The sequence below is a fragment of the Arvicola amphibius genome, chromosome 7 (assembly GCF_903992535.2).
Source record: "Arvicola amphibius chromosome 7, mArvAmp1.2, whole genome shotgun sequence".
Taxonomy (NCBI): domain Eukaryota; kingdom Metazoa; phylum Chordata; class Mammalia; order Rodentia; family Cricetidae; genus Arvicola; species Arvicola amphibius.
The window spans coordinates 88130060-88146369 of NC_052053.1; the positions used below are offsets into that span (position 1 = coordinate 88130060).

The window sequence follows — 16310 nt, forward strand, 5'->3', positions numbered from 1 at the left end:
TCAAGGAAGAAGAGAACATTGCTGTATTTCCAGAGAGAACAATGAGGACAATTGTTGGAAGAGGTTTCGGAGCGCTGTTGGCACTTTTACCGGGTGACTAGCAAAAATTAACACAGGAGTTGAACCCATCTTCACTGGGGGAAATTTCTTTCCTTTTGTTTTATTAGGGAAAAGCTGAATGGCACTTTTTTTGTACTGCAGCCCTGTAAACAGGTATTGCTTTACCCAAGCTTTAAAAAAAAAAAAAAAACAACTGTTTTTAAACTAAATTCTAAAAGTACTTAAGATTTTAATGTAGTTGTTGCATATTTCTCAGTGCTCCGGTTTTGTTCAATTCAAATTCTCAAAATAATTATAAAGAAATCCTTAGCTGCTTTCATAAGTTCTTAACTATGTGATAATCTGTTCCTTGATATTTGCTCTGGTTCAAACGCAAAGAGTGCCGTGAAGCCATGCCTGAGTATCTAACCCAATTCCTCCGGCTTACTTTCTCAGTCACCTACAGGCTGTACGCTTGCGTTATTCTGGACTACATCTCCCAAGAGCATCAGCCGAGAGACTCTAATGAAGTGCATTGTGGGTGCTGTAGTCCTAGGTGAGGATATTTCCCTCCGAGCCCTTGCCTAACGCGCTTATTCAGGCGCTACCAATTAGCTGGGGCCATGTCGGTGAGGCCGTGGTCCAACCGGGAAAGCTGATGTGAAAATCGTGCACAATGATTGGCTAAGGGATGACATGGGGGGCGTGCCTCTGAGCGAGGGCGGGCGAGCACGGTCATTGGACAAGGAGGTCAGAGCGGCAGCTGACGATTGGCTGCGCGCTGGGCCAGGGTGGCCTGGGAAGGGGCAAAGAAGGAACCTGAGCAGGAAGAGCGGCTGCGAGGCGGCGGTGAGGCGGTGGCAGCGGCTTAGTTGGTCGCGGCGACCGCGACGGCTCTCGACCTCGGAGAACAGAATGCAGGTCCGCTTCGGGCTGACGCTGCTGCTCTGCACGGTGCTCCTGAGCTCGGCGGCCGCGTCTTCGGGTCAGTATCGGGCCTCGGGCAGCAGGCCCCGAGCCACCGCCCCCCGACCGCGGTGGAGGCAGGGCCGAGGGACTCGGTGGTCTCTGGTCACACCTCGCCCTGTCTTGTCACTCGCTCTTGCTTTGGGCTTCGGTTATCCTGGGCCAAAGAGGGTGCTTAGGAAGCTGGACACCCTGCCCACACGTCTCCCACGCAGCAAACTTTAGGTGACTTCTGACGAATGAGGAATTAACTGATGGGGAGGGATTCCAGACAGCTGGCTTAGACCCACCGGGATTCTCCAGTCCTCACGGAGGTGATGTGTGCCCAGGCTCTGGGACGCTCTGGGGGTTGCAGTTGACACACCTGGAGCTGTCACTTGGTGCAAAGCAGGGTTCATTGGGACTAGGATGTTGACAGTGGCGCAGAGGGATTGCTCAACACCTGGTCTGTTAGTCTGGTCTTTTACAAGACAAACCTCTGATATAATTGTAGTCATTCTCGCCCCCCTCCTTAAATAAACCTTCCTGGGAAAATGTGACCTCTGCCATGGTGTTTCTGAATTTGTAGATAGTGATTTTTTGATTTTTGAGAGAGACTTGGTTCTTTCAAAATGAATAGAAAAATAGTTTAGTCTTTTTCTGCAGGTACAAAACTCGGTGTGATTAATTGATTTTTCACCCAGCTGACTTTATACTACCTCTTTGCAAAGGATTTTCCATGTGAATGTTTTGATCTGCCTGTATCAGAACAGTTACTATCTTAAATATGCTTATTTTAAACATACTAAGAATGTTTTAGGTGTTGATAGACATTGACTACAGAAAGACTTTGAGATTTTAGTCCGTTTCATTTTAACAAGACAGCTGTTGGATGGCTTTACATTTTTTTTCTGGAACACTGAAAATATAAATGTCAACTTTTTTTTTAACAACAGACATTTTCCCAGATGGTTATTTGAATCCCCAAATTCTCTGTCCTGGTTGTAAATGAAAGCCATAACACCAGTTGAACCAGAATCCTATGGGTGGTGTGTTCTAGATCCCACTTCAAAAGGGGCAAGCATATGGTAATCACTTGACTGCCAGCATCACGCTGGAGGTCCAGTCTGCTGCATTTGAGGTGACATTTGTGTTGATTGATCAAATTCTTCAAGACTGTACAGTACTTGACTCCGGCAGAAATTTTAGCAGTTACCGTTCAAAAGAAGTATGAAGTGGAGCTGTTGCATGTTTTGGGTAAAGACCCCGATGGACTGTGGACCTCCTGCAACTGAATTCCTCCTGGGCTTTTCTTAATAATACAGTTTTAGCTCTACAATATACCACACATCTGTATGTGAATGAGCTCCGTGATGCCTCACCCTGAAGTTTGAAGATTCCGGTAATTAAACAAAACAGCATATATCCCTCTGAAATTCACTTTGCAGAGTTTAAAGAACATTCAAACATAACAGCTTTTCCTACATCTTCCGTCGACTGTGCTGTGTGTACTTTGAGCTCTTGGCATTGGCGACAATAACCAGTTGAGAGCTATGCTGAAGTACTTAGCACTCAAGTTGTTAAATCTTCGGCTTGTGTTGATAGAAGTGGAGTCCAGGGTTTAGAAAATGTCGGCTCTGATTTCCATCACAGTGACAGCCATGCATTTCTGTGGTACAGGCAAACACTTAGCCAGAACAACAGTATAAAAAGTGCATGAGGAAAGCTAGAGAAAGGCCAGTGGACCCTGCTGATCCACAAGTTCCACATCGTCAAGTTTAGCCTGCTTTGGGGGTTAAATTGTTGTATCGTGTACATGTGGACTTTTTATCCCAATCCTTACTTCCTAGACAATATAATAACTAATTGTTTAACATTTACCTTGTAAGAAGGGATGAAAGTTATCTGTAAATTCTGTTTTATGTAAGGGATTTCTAGGATTAGGACATACTGAGGTGTCCTGGACTGAGGCATCTGTGTATATCAAAAGATAGCTCTACTCTGCTCACATGAAGTTCAAACATATTTAACATGAAGCTTTATAAATTAAAGGCTTGGGTTTTTCAGTTCTCATGCTATGCATTTGGTTGCTTATTTACACAGGACTTTTGCCTCACTTTTGAGATTGTGATTTAAAGCCCAGCTCTTCATAAAAATCAGGTTTTTATGATCATGTTTTGTTTAATATTAATGTTACCCAGGGCAGGTTGAACTTACAACCACACCACATAGGCTCTGATTAACCAATAAAGCTGGTCCTTATTCCATCACTGTTAGTAAACATCATCTAAAATGTTGGCTTAGAGACATGTAAAAGTATGGTTCTCATATTAGTAATGCTTCCTTTTTCTTGTAAATGAGTAAATTGAGAGGAGAGTTTTTAAAAAGATATTTCTCCTTAATTTTCTCAAGATAACAGTGATTCATTTTTCTCACTTAGAAATGCGACCTTGGTGGAGCTGGGAGTGTAACCTTATTGGTAATGTCACTGGGGTGGCCTGGGTTCAGTCCAAGACAGGGTGTGAGGAGAGACTGAGAGGTTAGGAGGAGGACTGCCTACCGTCTTTCCATTAGCAACACTGCCAGGTGTTGAGGTAAGTTGTGTTAATCCAGAAGTTCAGAGAGCAGCTTCGAGATGGCTGGGGGTGTTTAATTTCAGTGTTCTAGTTTCTCCTCGCACCATCAGTGTGAATCAACAGGCACACTGTGGTATTTCCTTTTGACAGACTAAGAAAATAGAGGCCGAGCAGGCTTTTCGTATTGAGCCATGTGTGTCCACATAAGCTTTCCAAACCTCAGATTTGGGGTGACATAGGATCAGGCATTTGCTAGGATCTGCACCCGTGTCAAGCAGAAGCAGGATGGCTGTTCCCTTTTCACTAAACTCACTGCTCTTTATGTTTGGAGGTGAACTAATCTGTTTAATATACATGACACATAGGAAAATGAAAATGTAGTGATCCCCTTTCCTTGGTAGAGTATCCCTGGTCATGTGCAATTCCATAAGCTAGTGTAACAAAAATGAACGTGGATTGTTTTTCAAGGGAAGTTGTACAGTTAGTTAAAGCAGTTTGGCAGTTACATTTTAGATGTGATACAGGTAAATGAGAGACATTTGGAACTCGTCATTGAATCCTTTTGTATTTTTTTCTCTTCTTGCTTTGTATCTGTTGCTGATAAAATGTAATGCCTGATTCAAGCATTGCTGTGCCCTTCCTACTTATGCACAGTGTCAGTGTCTTGGATTTTACTTGAGTACGTAAGAGTCACTTACATTACCAGCAACCTTTTTAAAGATGGTATGTGTATCAGCTGGTAAGAGAAAACAACTTTAGCTTATCCTTAAAGCTACTGTTTGGAGTATGTTTTTCTGTTTAGTAGCTGAGAAAACTGTTTTGTTGACTAAGTCGTCTTAGTGAAAGAAAGAATGATGCAATCCACTTGAAACCACCCTGGTGCCACAAATCCCTTCTCCTGGAGCTCCTCCAGCGCCTCACTGTTACCTCTGTTTCAGATATGTGTCATTTGTATTCATTTGTAGGTATCTGACTAATTTGCACTTGCAGCCGGTCCAGAGGCCTAGTGTGTAGGGACATATCATAGACAAATTTGCACAGGTGGTGCCTGCTCCTCAGGCTGTATACTAAATAGTTGGTATTTGTGATTAGCAAATGGCATTAATACATACAACATTGATACATAATAGATACGGGTTTCCTTCCCTTTCAAGAGATAATACTAAGGATAGTATTTGAACCATTTAGATCTTCAAAAGGCTAGGAGGGAAGGTGATTGTTAATTCAAACGTCATGGGCACTAAGGGACTAAGACATGCCCTCCCCGCTACCATTACCCCAGACTTGCAGAAGTAAAACATTTGAAGGTCCTCTTAAAGCAGGTGAATCTGTATAGTGACTATACTCTGCTTTTTTCTTTTGAATTGAAATATGCATGCGGCATAACTTCACTGGAAGACTTATTTTTCTCAGATATGCAAAACAAATACTGCAAACTAAGTTGTCTAAAGCTCAAACCCTTATGGTATAGCCATCAGAAAAAAAAGTACTGCCACATTTTCCAGTAAAAAGTGGTTTTATAAAATTCCACTGTGAATTTCTCATAGTTTACGGACACGAGAATAGTAATGCCCCGTTCAGGGTAAAATCAGGCCATTTTTAAAAAGAAGGAAACAGAAGATCATGTCGCTGTTTGTCTTTACATTGGCAGTGATTATGAAGGCCACGCACCTGGCATTGAGTTGTTGCCTGTTTCTCTAGCGAGCGCTATAAACAGGCACTGAGACTAGTGAAAACAGCCAAAAAGCATGGAAAGGATAGTAGAAAATATGATTTCTGAGAAAGCTAAACCACCTGTGTGCATTCAGAAGCAAGCTGTAAATAATGGCTGGAGTCACTGATGGGTTTTTTTCGTAACCATAAGCTATTGCTTCTCTTTTTATGTGTATGAGTGTTTTGCTTGCATGTGTGTCAGTGCAGCATGTGTGTGCAGTGGCCGTGGAGACCAGAAAAGAGTGTCAGATCCACCAGGAACTGGAGTCACAGTCGGCTGTCAGCCAGTATGTGACGTGGGGAACCAAACCTAAGTCCTTTACAAGAGCAGCCAGTGCTCTTAACCACTGAGCCAGCTCCACACACGTGCACTCAAGTTGTCCCTCCCTCCCTCCCTCCCTCTCTCCTCCCTCCCTCCCTCCCTCTCTCCCTCCTTCTCTCCCTCCCTCCTTACCTTCCTCTCTCACACACACACCTCTTAAGCCGTTGGTGTCTCGGGGCCGAAGAAATTAGTGAAACAACAAAATCCTACTCTGAATTAACCTACAGTAACTCCAGATCCTCAGCAGAGAAACAAGATAGCTAAGAACCTGGAGTACGAAATTAGAGCTTCATTTTTATAAACTGATGTGGAATCTGAACAAGAGGCTGGTTTGGGGGAGTAGGAAGGGAGCCTTCTGGTTTTCCTATGTGGAAGATGAAGAGGAACTTTTCCCCTTAATCTTTTGTGAAATCTTTGAATATAATCAATTTTTAAATAATCTAGGTTAACCAGGCAGGAGGGGTGCAGGTCTTTAATCCCAGCACTTAGAAAGCAGAAGTAGGTAGATCTCTGTGGGTTTGAGGCCAGCCTGGTCTACAGAGTGAGTTCCAGGACAGCTACGGCTACGGATAAACCCTGTCTCAAAGAGCCTAAATAAATAAATAAGTAAAGTGGGTTCATTTATCCAGTGACTAGTTATCTGTTGTGTGTTTGTTCCCCCTCCAGGTTTTCACATAGGATTCCTGAAATACTTGGACTCTTGGATAGGGACACATGGGGTCTTTTGTGTACTTTCTAACATTTATAGTTCCCAGCAAAAAAGATAATTTGTCTTACAATTTCTTTGCAGATGATGAAAGTAACCAGGACGAATCCATAGATTCCAAGGTAGGTACTAAGGTTTGCACTGAATAAACTAAAGGAGTTATACACCTTAGAAAGGACATACCAATTCTGAGTAACAAAATTCAATTAAAGAAGATGATACCAGTATCAATTCTAACTCTTTTTTTAAATAATTATATAAGAATAATGAGAATTTCCCTAAGGGGTGCTGGCTGTTAGGATCACTTTCAACTTAAATTTGACTATCCTGTGTGGACGGTGGACACTCACACAAAGACAGCATTTTTAGTGCCCAAAGAAAGATGGATTTTATACCCTTTTTTTCTCCTAAAGTCTCATGTAGTTCAGGCTGACCTCAAATTCAGTATGTAGCTAAAGGCGACCTACAATTTCCCATCCTCCTGTTTTGCACTCCCAAGTCCTGGCATTGCAAATGTATACTTTTTCTGTTTGTTTGTTTGTTTGTTTGTTTGGTTAGATAAGGTCTTACTCTATAGTCTTGGCTGACCTGGAACTGACTATGTAGACCAGGCTGGTTTTGAACTCACAGAGGTCTATGTCTCTGCCTCCTGAGTGCTGGAATTGAGAGTACACATCACCGTATCACCATGCCATCTATTTCACCTAAACAGATTAGGAAATGCATGTCCTCGTGGGTTGCATAAGAATAGCTGGTTCTCACATATACAGGGAGAGCTGCTGGTTATGAACACAGATCTCTAGATTAGACAGAGTAGAGATCCAAACAGGAAGTTATAATACAGAGTTACCAAGGGCAAGGATAAAGGAGGAGTGCATGTAAGGGAGGGCATAACCCCATCTTCTGGGATTAAAGAAGGCTAATGGGAAAGTAACAGCGGAATTGGAATTCAAAGCTAGTGGCAGCCCCGGCTCAGATAAGCACATCAGAGCCGATAGCCTGGTGGAGCTTGGCACGCTTCAGAACTGAAGGAGACACCTGTAGACACCTGTCAGAGCAGCGGTCAGATTGGATTGGGGAAGTCGTGGTACAGATGCTGAGTAACAACAACATTTTCTCTTCTCAGAGTTCTTTGCCAGCAGATGAGTCGGTGAAGGACCACACCACCACAGGCAGAGTGGTTGCTGGGCAGATATTTGTTGATTCTGAGGAACCAGAGGTTGAGTCCCCTCTTCAGGATGAGGAAGAGGGCCCCAAGACGGAGGAGGAAGGCAGTGCCACCGAAGAAATCAGCTTTGTAGACTCACCAAGTCTAAGCAGCAAGAGCTATGAGGAAGCAAAGAGAGCCCGGAAGCCAGGTAACCTTGATACTTTGATTTCACCTGATGTCGGAAAGAGACACCTGGAACTTTAAAGCTAGGGAATCTAGACAAATGCTAGCAAGAGCTGATCTTGCTGATTATTAACCACATAGAAAGAGCAGAGTGTGGTTTACAGGGTTTTCAAGGTTTTAGCCAATTAGGTATTCACTGTGGTTTGATATTACATGGCCTAAATTCATTGATAAAATTGAAAGTATTTTCTATTAATAGCTTGGCATTTTTGTATACTAGCATGTAAATTTCTTTGAAAAAAAATTTGAAATTTAATGCCAAGGTGGGAAAAAAAAAAAAAGCAGAGTTTCCAGGGTGGTTGCAGAATTTTGTTAGCATTTTTACTGCCATTTTCACCATCCTGTAACTTTTCAGTCATCCTAGGTAATCTGATTTAGGTTTACCCTCTCCCATTGAAACTGAACCCTAATCTTCTCACCTGAGCCAGCTTCACAGCTTTATATTCAAAACTGACCTTAAAACAGTGTGTGGGTTAAGTGTCCATCCTTTTAAAATTTGGTAACATATCCACTCTGCCATTTTCTTACTTCACGGTTGACCACAGCAGCACTTGGTTCAATTCCAGCTACAGTCAGGAATCGATCCCAGGTGAAACTCTGCCAGACTCATTGATAGAAAAATCATTTCTCAAAATTAAAAGCGCCTTATTCCATCAACTAAAAATAATGTTGACATCATCCTAGAATATTCTGACAAGCTTTCACCAGGTGTGTGTGTGTGTGTGTGTGTGTGTGTGTGTGTGTGTACAAATTTGAAGTTCTTTGTTTTTGAGCATTTGTAAGAATACAGAGAAAAGAAACCAGTGCAGGTAATTTTCATATGCTCGCTGGTTGGTCAGTATTTCCCCACACGGCAAGCAAGCAATTCTGCAGTGGGTGTCACACTTGATGGTACCTGGTGTCCTCTTTTTTAATCTCAGTTCTGTCATTCTACCTAGAGATAGCATCGGATCCCCCAGATTGAGGGCTCAGCCCCACAGGACTGTCCCCTGCCCCCTGCCCCCTGCCCCGCTCACATGCCAGTTGCCTGTGCTTCTGACGGTCTGCAAGCCAGAATTCCCATGACATCATCCTTAGGTTCACTTCATGTGTTAGAGCAGCTCAGAAAACTCAGAAATAGAACATGTTTACCCATCTGTTATGAAGTATGTTAGAAACTGTTAAAGACGGCACTGAAGAGTCAGATAGGAAGTGCATAGGTTGAGGTAGAGGAGAAGCAGAGCTTCCTTGCCCCTCTGGGTCCACCACCCTCCGGGAACCTCCATCCTCACAGCTGTTGAGACCCTCTTGGAACTCAGTTCTTTGGATTCCTATGGAAGCTTCATTACCATCTGCTCCTCTGATGTAGTGGAAGAAGCTTCAGCCCTCTGATGCATGGTTAGCTCCCTAGTTTGGTAACTTAGGAGCCCTGGCTCCCACTGATTTTGGTATATAGAAGGGAATTCTCTGTCCCCAAGAGAATCTAAGATTCTAGGAACTGCATGTGAAGAAACTTAGAGGAAGAACAAATAACGACCACCTCATGAAAAACCCATGAACTTCAGTTATTCCCAGTTCACGCTATACAGCCATTCTTATGGCTAAGAGTATCTTACTTTTGTCCATTGAGAATACCTTTAGTTTATGCCTTTGTCCTTTTGACTGGATTCTGGTGATCTTTCATAACGTTTCAGGCAGAATAGTATGTCTCAAACTCAGTATATTTCCTAACCTAAAGGTTAACTTCAGTCATTTCTCCAGAAAACCTAGATTCATTTCTGCGAGTTAGACCCTGCCTAAGCACCAAGAATTTACACTGCTATTGAGTCTTTTCAATAGATAAGTTTAGGAAACTTAGTGCAAATTAAGTATTACAGGCAAGATAATGAAAGGAGTTTGATTGACAAGTTGAGCCTCTAAGAATCAGAGTTTTTATCCAGTGCCAGACACAGTACGTATTTTCAAAGAATCAGCTGCCACAAGACACAGAAAACGAAGACAAGTCCATGACCATCAGGGCTCCTTGCAGCCCCTTCTTTGCCCCATCCAGAATGGGCTCTAGCCAGGTTATACTGTACTAGACTCCAAGACACTGTGGATTGTCACTTCCACAGAAGAGAGCTGTGTTGGTTAGCTATCTCCAGCTCATTCTCCGATTATCATAAAATTTGAGATATCCTCTAGGATAGCAGTTCTCAGCCTGTGGTTCACAACCCTTTTTTTTGGGGGGGGTGGTCAAATGACCCTTTCACAGGGTCACATATCAGATATCCTGCATGTCAGATATTATTAGCATTATAATAGCAAAATTACAGTTATGAAGTAGCAGTGAAAATCATTTTATGTTTGGGTATCACCACCACCTGAGGACTGTACATTGGGAAGGTTGAGAGCCTCTGCTCTAGAAAGTGGTGCCTGCGTACATGTGAGGCTTGTGTAAGTGAGCAGTCTAGACAGACCAAGTCCATCCTGCTAAAACGTTCCATCAGTCAGTACTGTGATACTTTGTGGATCTGTAACATGCTCGATGGCCAGTCTGTCACTGTCGCGTTTATAAGCAGTTCTGACCAAGTCTCTCTTGGGCCAGTGAAAAGACATAGCAGATAGGGATTTCTGATTCTTTTTGGTTCCAGGATGTATTTATTAGGGATTTGAAATAGTATTATAACTATCTCTTATGCAATTTTCTGTGGGTGGCTTTACCAGAAACTTTATAAGCATATTCACCTGTTCAACTTGTTTCAGTAATGATTTCGATTGATTTTTAATTTACTCATAATACACAAAATCATATGCACTTATGCATATTTAATATGTAATGTATATTGCATGAGTTTGCATGGCTTTGTGTGTTCCATTCAACTACATTAGAATTAGATTCTGTGACCGTCCCTCTAAGTTGTTCCTTTTGTCAACTTCTGGTTCATGTTCCTGCTATATTAATCTTCCTAACTTTCAGACTTGACCCTGCTTCCTTATGTACAGCACTGCCTCCCATGTCTTCTGCAGTGAGGCACACGCTTGTTGGCATGATTCACAGAATCTGGCATGGCAGCACCTCTTCTGTGCTCTCACCTGCAGCTATCCCTAGAACACCCTCTTCTGAAGGTTCCCCAAGTTTGCACACGGTGCAGTCTGTGTCCTGGGCCTTTCCACAGGTTACCCTCACAGCTTAAAATGCCCTCTCTACCCGCTTGAACAAACCCAACGCCAAATTTCTGTTCCTTTTCAACTACTCTTTGTGCAGCAGCTTCTGCACCACCCAAAGGTAAGAGCCTCCCTTGTGGCCCAGGCTTTCGTTCTTTCCTCTAAAGTCAGTCCTTGACAGCAGGCAGAGTCAACTTTCTGCTCGCGCTCTTGGGTTCCTGTCATCTTAGAATCCAAACCCCTCACCTCTCTCCAGCTTTCTCTTCTGCTGCTCTCTTCTCTCACATGACCCCATCCACGTTTGCCTTCATACCTCTCCTTGAATGTTCCCTACTGTGTTAGCAAGACCACAGCCCCAGGGTTAGTAATTCACTAGGAAGAATCCAAGGACTTAAGCATGTAGATGTATATTCATAGGTATACTCTAATAAACTAATTTTATACAAACACACACACTCACTGTGGCATGCATGTGCCTCTCCCCCAATTAATTAACTTTAATTTTAAAATGCAAATCAAAATCAGCAAAGGAAGAAGTTCATGAAGTGGAGTAGTCTCAGGGAGCTTCTAAGGGTCCTCTCTCGGGGATGTCACACCAGGTGCACCTCACCCTCCAGCAGTCAGTCATAGTAACATAGCAAGCATTAGCGTCCCCCAGAGTAACTTAGGCTGGGGCTGACACAGTACCTGAAGTTTTTTATTGGGAACTGGGCAAGGTGGCAACCACATACCTGGCACATACCAAAACTGCGGGCATGCAGAGAGAATGTGCGTGTTCATTATGAATCCTACTGTTTGTATAGTTTGAGTGAGCCACTCTGCACAGGCGGGATGGTGGGATCTCATCAGAAATCAGTAATTTCATACATTCCAGCTAAGGGCAGCCTTTGTCAGCAGACCCTTTCAAGGACAGAATTTAGGCTGATAACGCTAATTCTTCTCAGCTCAGTCTTCACCTCTGTGTTCATTGGCCAAAGGCATCTGTAGATCTGAGGTGTTATTAGTAAGACCCCAGAATGGTGAGGCCAGACTACTGCTTTGCCCCCTAGGCGTCCTGTTCTTAGTGAATTACAGCAAATCCTAGTAGTTGTAATAGATCTGTTAGAAAGCCAGCAGCTTCCTCCCTAAGTTTTATATTAACGTTTTTGCTTTTTAACCTGGCCCAAAGCATCAGTTCAGACACAGTTTTACTATGTCTAGTAGGTTGAAGTAGACCCAGCAACCTTTCAGGGTTGAGGCAGTGTTGTGAGACGTCCTGTCCTGTGTGGTCCACACGACAGCCATGGAAACAGAACTGACAGTGGACTGTTAGGCATGAAGTGCATTGAGTGGCACAGTGTGACCTTCCTTCCTTCCACCATGGTGGCTTGCCTTCGCCTTCCTAGTCTGGTCCTTGGTCTCAGAGGACTTGCTAGGAGGTTTGGCCCAGTCCATCATCTGCCCATGAGTCAGAGGAGGATCTGGAGGATTTCTGTGTGGGAAGTGGAACCTTGGGTCACCTGCCGCCTTCTCATAGCTAGCCTGTCTTGAGGACGGAGTAGCAGCTTCTAGAAACAGTTTCTGGAGATCATGAATGCCCTCTGCTCCCGCTGCCTCCTCCAGGAGTTTCAGTTCATTTGTTAGAAAATCAGTAATTTCATTCAGAAACCCTAAGTACACCTTTTTTCCAGCCATTCCCTAGTTTCATCTGTAGCATGTGTCTAGAGGGTTCTATGGAAGAGGCACAGAACAGTACAGAAAAACATTTGTATAACTTCGCCAGGAAGACAGTGCCCAGAAACTGAACACACCAAAATCCTTAGTTTTCAAACACTCTGGAAATAAATCCATGTAGTCTCTTACACATTCACCTTGATCATTCTTTATCAGCCCATCAGAGGCGTTCCCTGAGCTGTGTGCAGCAGGAAGTGGGTCATCAGCCCATTGCATCGCACTGTAGGGAAGAAGCCCAAGGGTCAGCAGCAGTGAGACTTGCTCAGCAGGAATCAGGTCGGCCTGCCTGGAGTGAGCAGAGGATCATGGTCTCTGCTGTGTACCTTCTCCAAACTTGTAACTTGGACCAATAATCGCAAGTTCACAGTGCTGTCTATACCAGAAGTGGACAAGCCAGGCGGGAGCTGGATTTCAGAGGGTCCCAGCATCGAATGAGCCTTCCTCTGCGAGCATGTGAATGTGGCCATTTAGGCCAACTAGCCTTCCAAAATGAGACTTTTTCACAGCTGTGGGGCCCCTGAGCAGTGTCCTAAATGTGTGAGTCTGCAGGAGCCTCAGTGCTGTTCATTGAGCTCATTCCTGCCCTGAATGCAACACAGCTCCCACTGGGGCTGCAAGCCTGTCCCAGGCAGTATTGACTTTTGGCTCAGAATCAAGTTCACGCAATTAAGGCCTGTAAACTCAGGGCTCAAAAAAGGCCAGATGTTAGCAGCCTCAGAAGCAAGGTGCTTCAGGACCAGGGAGTTGAATAAGCCAGGCTGTACCCTTTTTATCTAGTCAGTCCTTAGAATCCTAACTGGCCTACCCAAAATATATTCAAGTTGGAAAATCATCTGCCTCTAAAGAGATTATACTTTTACCAACTTTGGTGATATGCTTTCAAATTCAACACTCTGGAGGAAGAGGCAAATGTGGTCTACATGGTGAGCTCCAGGCCAGCTATGGCTATGCAGTGAGACCCTAGTCACTGAAAAAGAAAGGAGGGAGGGAAAAGTCAGACTTCAGCTTTCACAAGAATGAATTAGCAAACACAACCTGATTTTTGAACTCCTACATAATATCTCTGTCTGTTTTGTTACCAGTCTCGGGGTTTAAATTCCAGTATGTGCTGCTGGGAAAAACCAAGTTTTGTCTCAGTGACATATTTTTCTTCAGTTTCTCTTAACCACGGTGATACCGCTAGCATTTGTAAAGTCGTAAGTACTTAATATTTTGTATGAACTTTTAGCGTATATCCAAGATGTCTAACCACTAAACGAAGCTCCACTAAACATCCTTTTTCCATTTCTCTCTTCACGGCTGTTTAGTTATACTCCCACTAGTTCAGAGCAGCCAGAGGGAATGCAGCGGCCTGAGTACAGAACGGAGGCTGCCTCAGCAATGACAGCACCTAACTAAACCTCCCTGTAGTCCTTTTGTCCTCTGGCTTAGCTGCCATCTATCTTCATCCCTGGGACCTGATTTAATCCTATCCACATCCTATACACACATGCATGCTCTCTTTTAGAGAACAATGTCAACTCTAACATCTTTATCCAGCCTGGAGAATTTAAGGCCCATCAGAGGACAGATCATAATCAGAACTACTCATATCAACTGATCTACTCTTATTTTTTCCCTTTTTGTAGCCAGTAAAACAAACAGTAGTCAGGAGATCCAAGCCAACTCTCCTAGAGTTAAACCCCCTGTTTTAAGCTCCCACAGGTTGGTTTTCCTCTCATGCACACAGAACTTCAGTGGCTGCCTCGTGTGGCTTCATAGCCCACCTACCAGTGCATTAGGCTTATCATGCCCCGCCCCTTCCCTCCTCTTCCCTCACAGTGCAGCAGCACGTTTCAGGGAGAATTGGCCATTCTAGTAAACCCCAAGTTAGCGGTCAAGGCATCGAGGTACCCAAGACTGTTTGGTGATTTGCTATAAGGAATCAAAACACTTGGCCAGCACTTACACAGCAAAAGGATTCAAAGCAGAGTCAGTGAAGGGAAAGGGTGCGTTGTGGAAACCAGACTTGAATGCCGAGGTCAACTCCCGGGTTGTCAGCATCACCAGAGCCCCAGTCTGCGCCTAGTCTGCAGTTTAGAGCAGGTACTGCTCTTCAGCCAACCTGGACAGCATCCTTGTCAAGCAGCTCACAACTGCTTGTAATTCCAGCTTTCTCTTTTCTCCTTAGGCACTGCACTCATGTGCACATGTCCCATACATACACACACACACACACACACACACACACACACATCTAAAAATGAACTGGAGAGACAGAAGGACAGACATAATGTATAAACACAAAATGTTATCTACTTGCAGTTTTGGTCAAAAATGGGAAGAGAGAAATTCTCAATCTGTCAAAACCTAAACAATGTAGCAAGTTATAGGAAAGGTGAAACAAAAGCCAGCCAGTGTGCACAGGTGGATTTGGGCGTTGTGTCTCCGTTATTTGAACTGGAAGCTAAGTCTTTTCTCCTGGCATCTGGGCCAGGGCTAGGGAGGACCAGCCATTTATACTCTATCTGGTATTTGCTGTGGGGAGTTGGAGCTGAAGAACACTTTGGGCCTAAATTCTCAGGGCCCCATTTTCATATAGGATTCACTTGACACCGCCCAGTGCCCATACACAGAGCACATTGAGGGTAGCGCATGAGGCACTGCTAGCAGGGAAGCTCATGATAGACCTTGTATTTGGTATTTTGTCTGGGAACCAGCCATTTATTCACCTTGGCCTTGCATGTACCAAAACTGTAGACTCCCAAGAGCAAAAGAGGTGTAGATGATAAACCACATTTATATAAACATGTGAGTCACATGAATGTGTATGGGGCAGGGGAGCTATTTTTGTGTGTGCGTTTGCAAATATAAAGGAAAAGCTCAAATTTTCCACAAAGCTTTATTAGCTGAAAAAAAGAGTTTGAAGTGGTAGGCAAAGATGATTGGTTTTTCCTTTACATTTGCATACTGTCTGGTTGTTTTATGTCATAAAAAACACATTTTTCCTTATGGTAAAATAAAAATACAAAAATAACAATTCAGTAGAATAACCATCTTGATCTGTTCAGCTAATACAGGTTCAGAGAAAGTAAATTGCTGGCTGTTACAAAGGTGTTTCTGCTTTGCTCTGAAGGACCCTTCACCTAATTGGGGTGAATCATAGACAGTGGCTTCCAACACACCCAACTTTGATGGAAAGGATTATGTTGCTGTTGACCATAAACATTACCCTCTCTCCAAAGGGAGGGAAGAAAGCTTATTCTAAGCCAGGTGTAAGTGGCCAGGGCCCGGAAGCACTGGTTGTTCCCCTGTAGAAGTGGCCTCATCGAGTTTTATAGTCACAAAAAGAAACCACAAATCAATGTATTAATTTAACCACTTGGGCTATCTGGTTAGGAGAGAGAGAAAACAATGAAGAAATCTGCTACAGGTTCAGATGTTATCTGATAGCATTTGTAGGTTTTGAGCTGGTGCAAGCGAATGGTCTGCTAAGTTTATGTGTGTCAGAGATTTTATCTGACGGTCGAAAGGATGTTATGTCAGACATGAATGAGTGATAAAGGGCACTCTCTAGGGGATGAAGGAAAGCCTTGACATTGGACCTGAAATATTCCACCTCTCCATGATCGTAGAATTCCTTTATTTTAGAAGCAAGTTGTTGACTTTCATTATTCATATACTTGATAGAAAAAGGAACGGGGAATACAGGTTAGAACAGTGGTTCTCAGCCTTCCTCATGCTGTGAGCTTTTAGTGCATTTCCTCATGCCGACCCATGAAGTGACCCCCAACCATT

The 16310-nt window shown here is 43.6% G+C and overlaps 1 protein-coding gene across 1 annotated transcript in view; it reads left to right on the forward strand.

The window, feature by feature from the left end:
- The first annotated feature begins 827 nt into the window (after positions 1-827).
- The window catches only part of Sel1l (SEL1L adaptor subunit of ERAD E3 ubiquitin ligase), a 43271-nt gene continuing 27788 nt past the window's right edge, over positions 828-16310 (forward strand). The window contains exons 1-3 of the mRNA XM_038336154.1: positions 828-1024; positions 6386-6423; positions 7428-7659. Of these exons, the coding sequence (XP_038192082.1) occupies positions 955-1024; positions 6386-6423; positions 7428-7659 (340 nt within the window). The 5' untranslated portion in view covers positions 828-954. The remainder of the gene's footprint in view (positions 1025-6385; positions 6424-7427; positions 7660-16310) is intronic.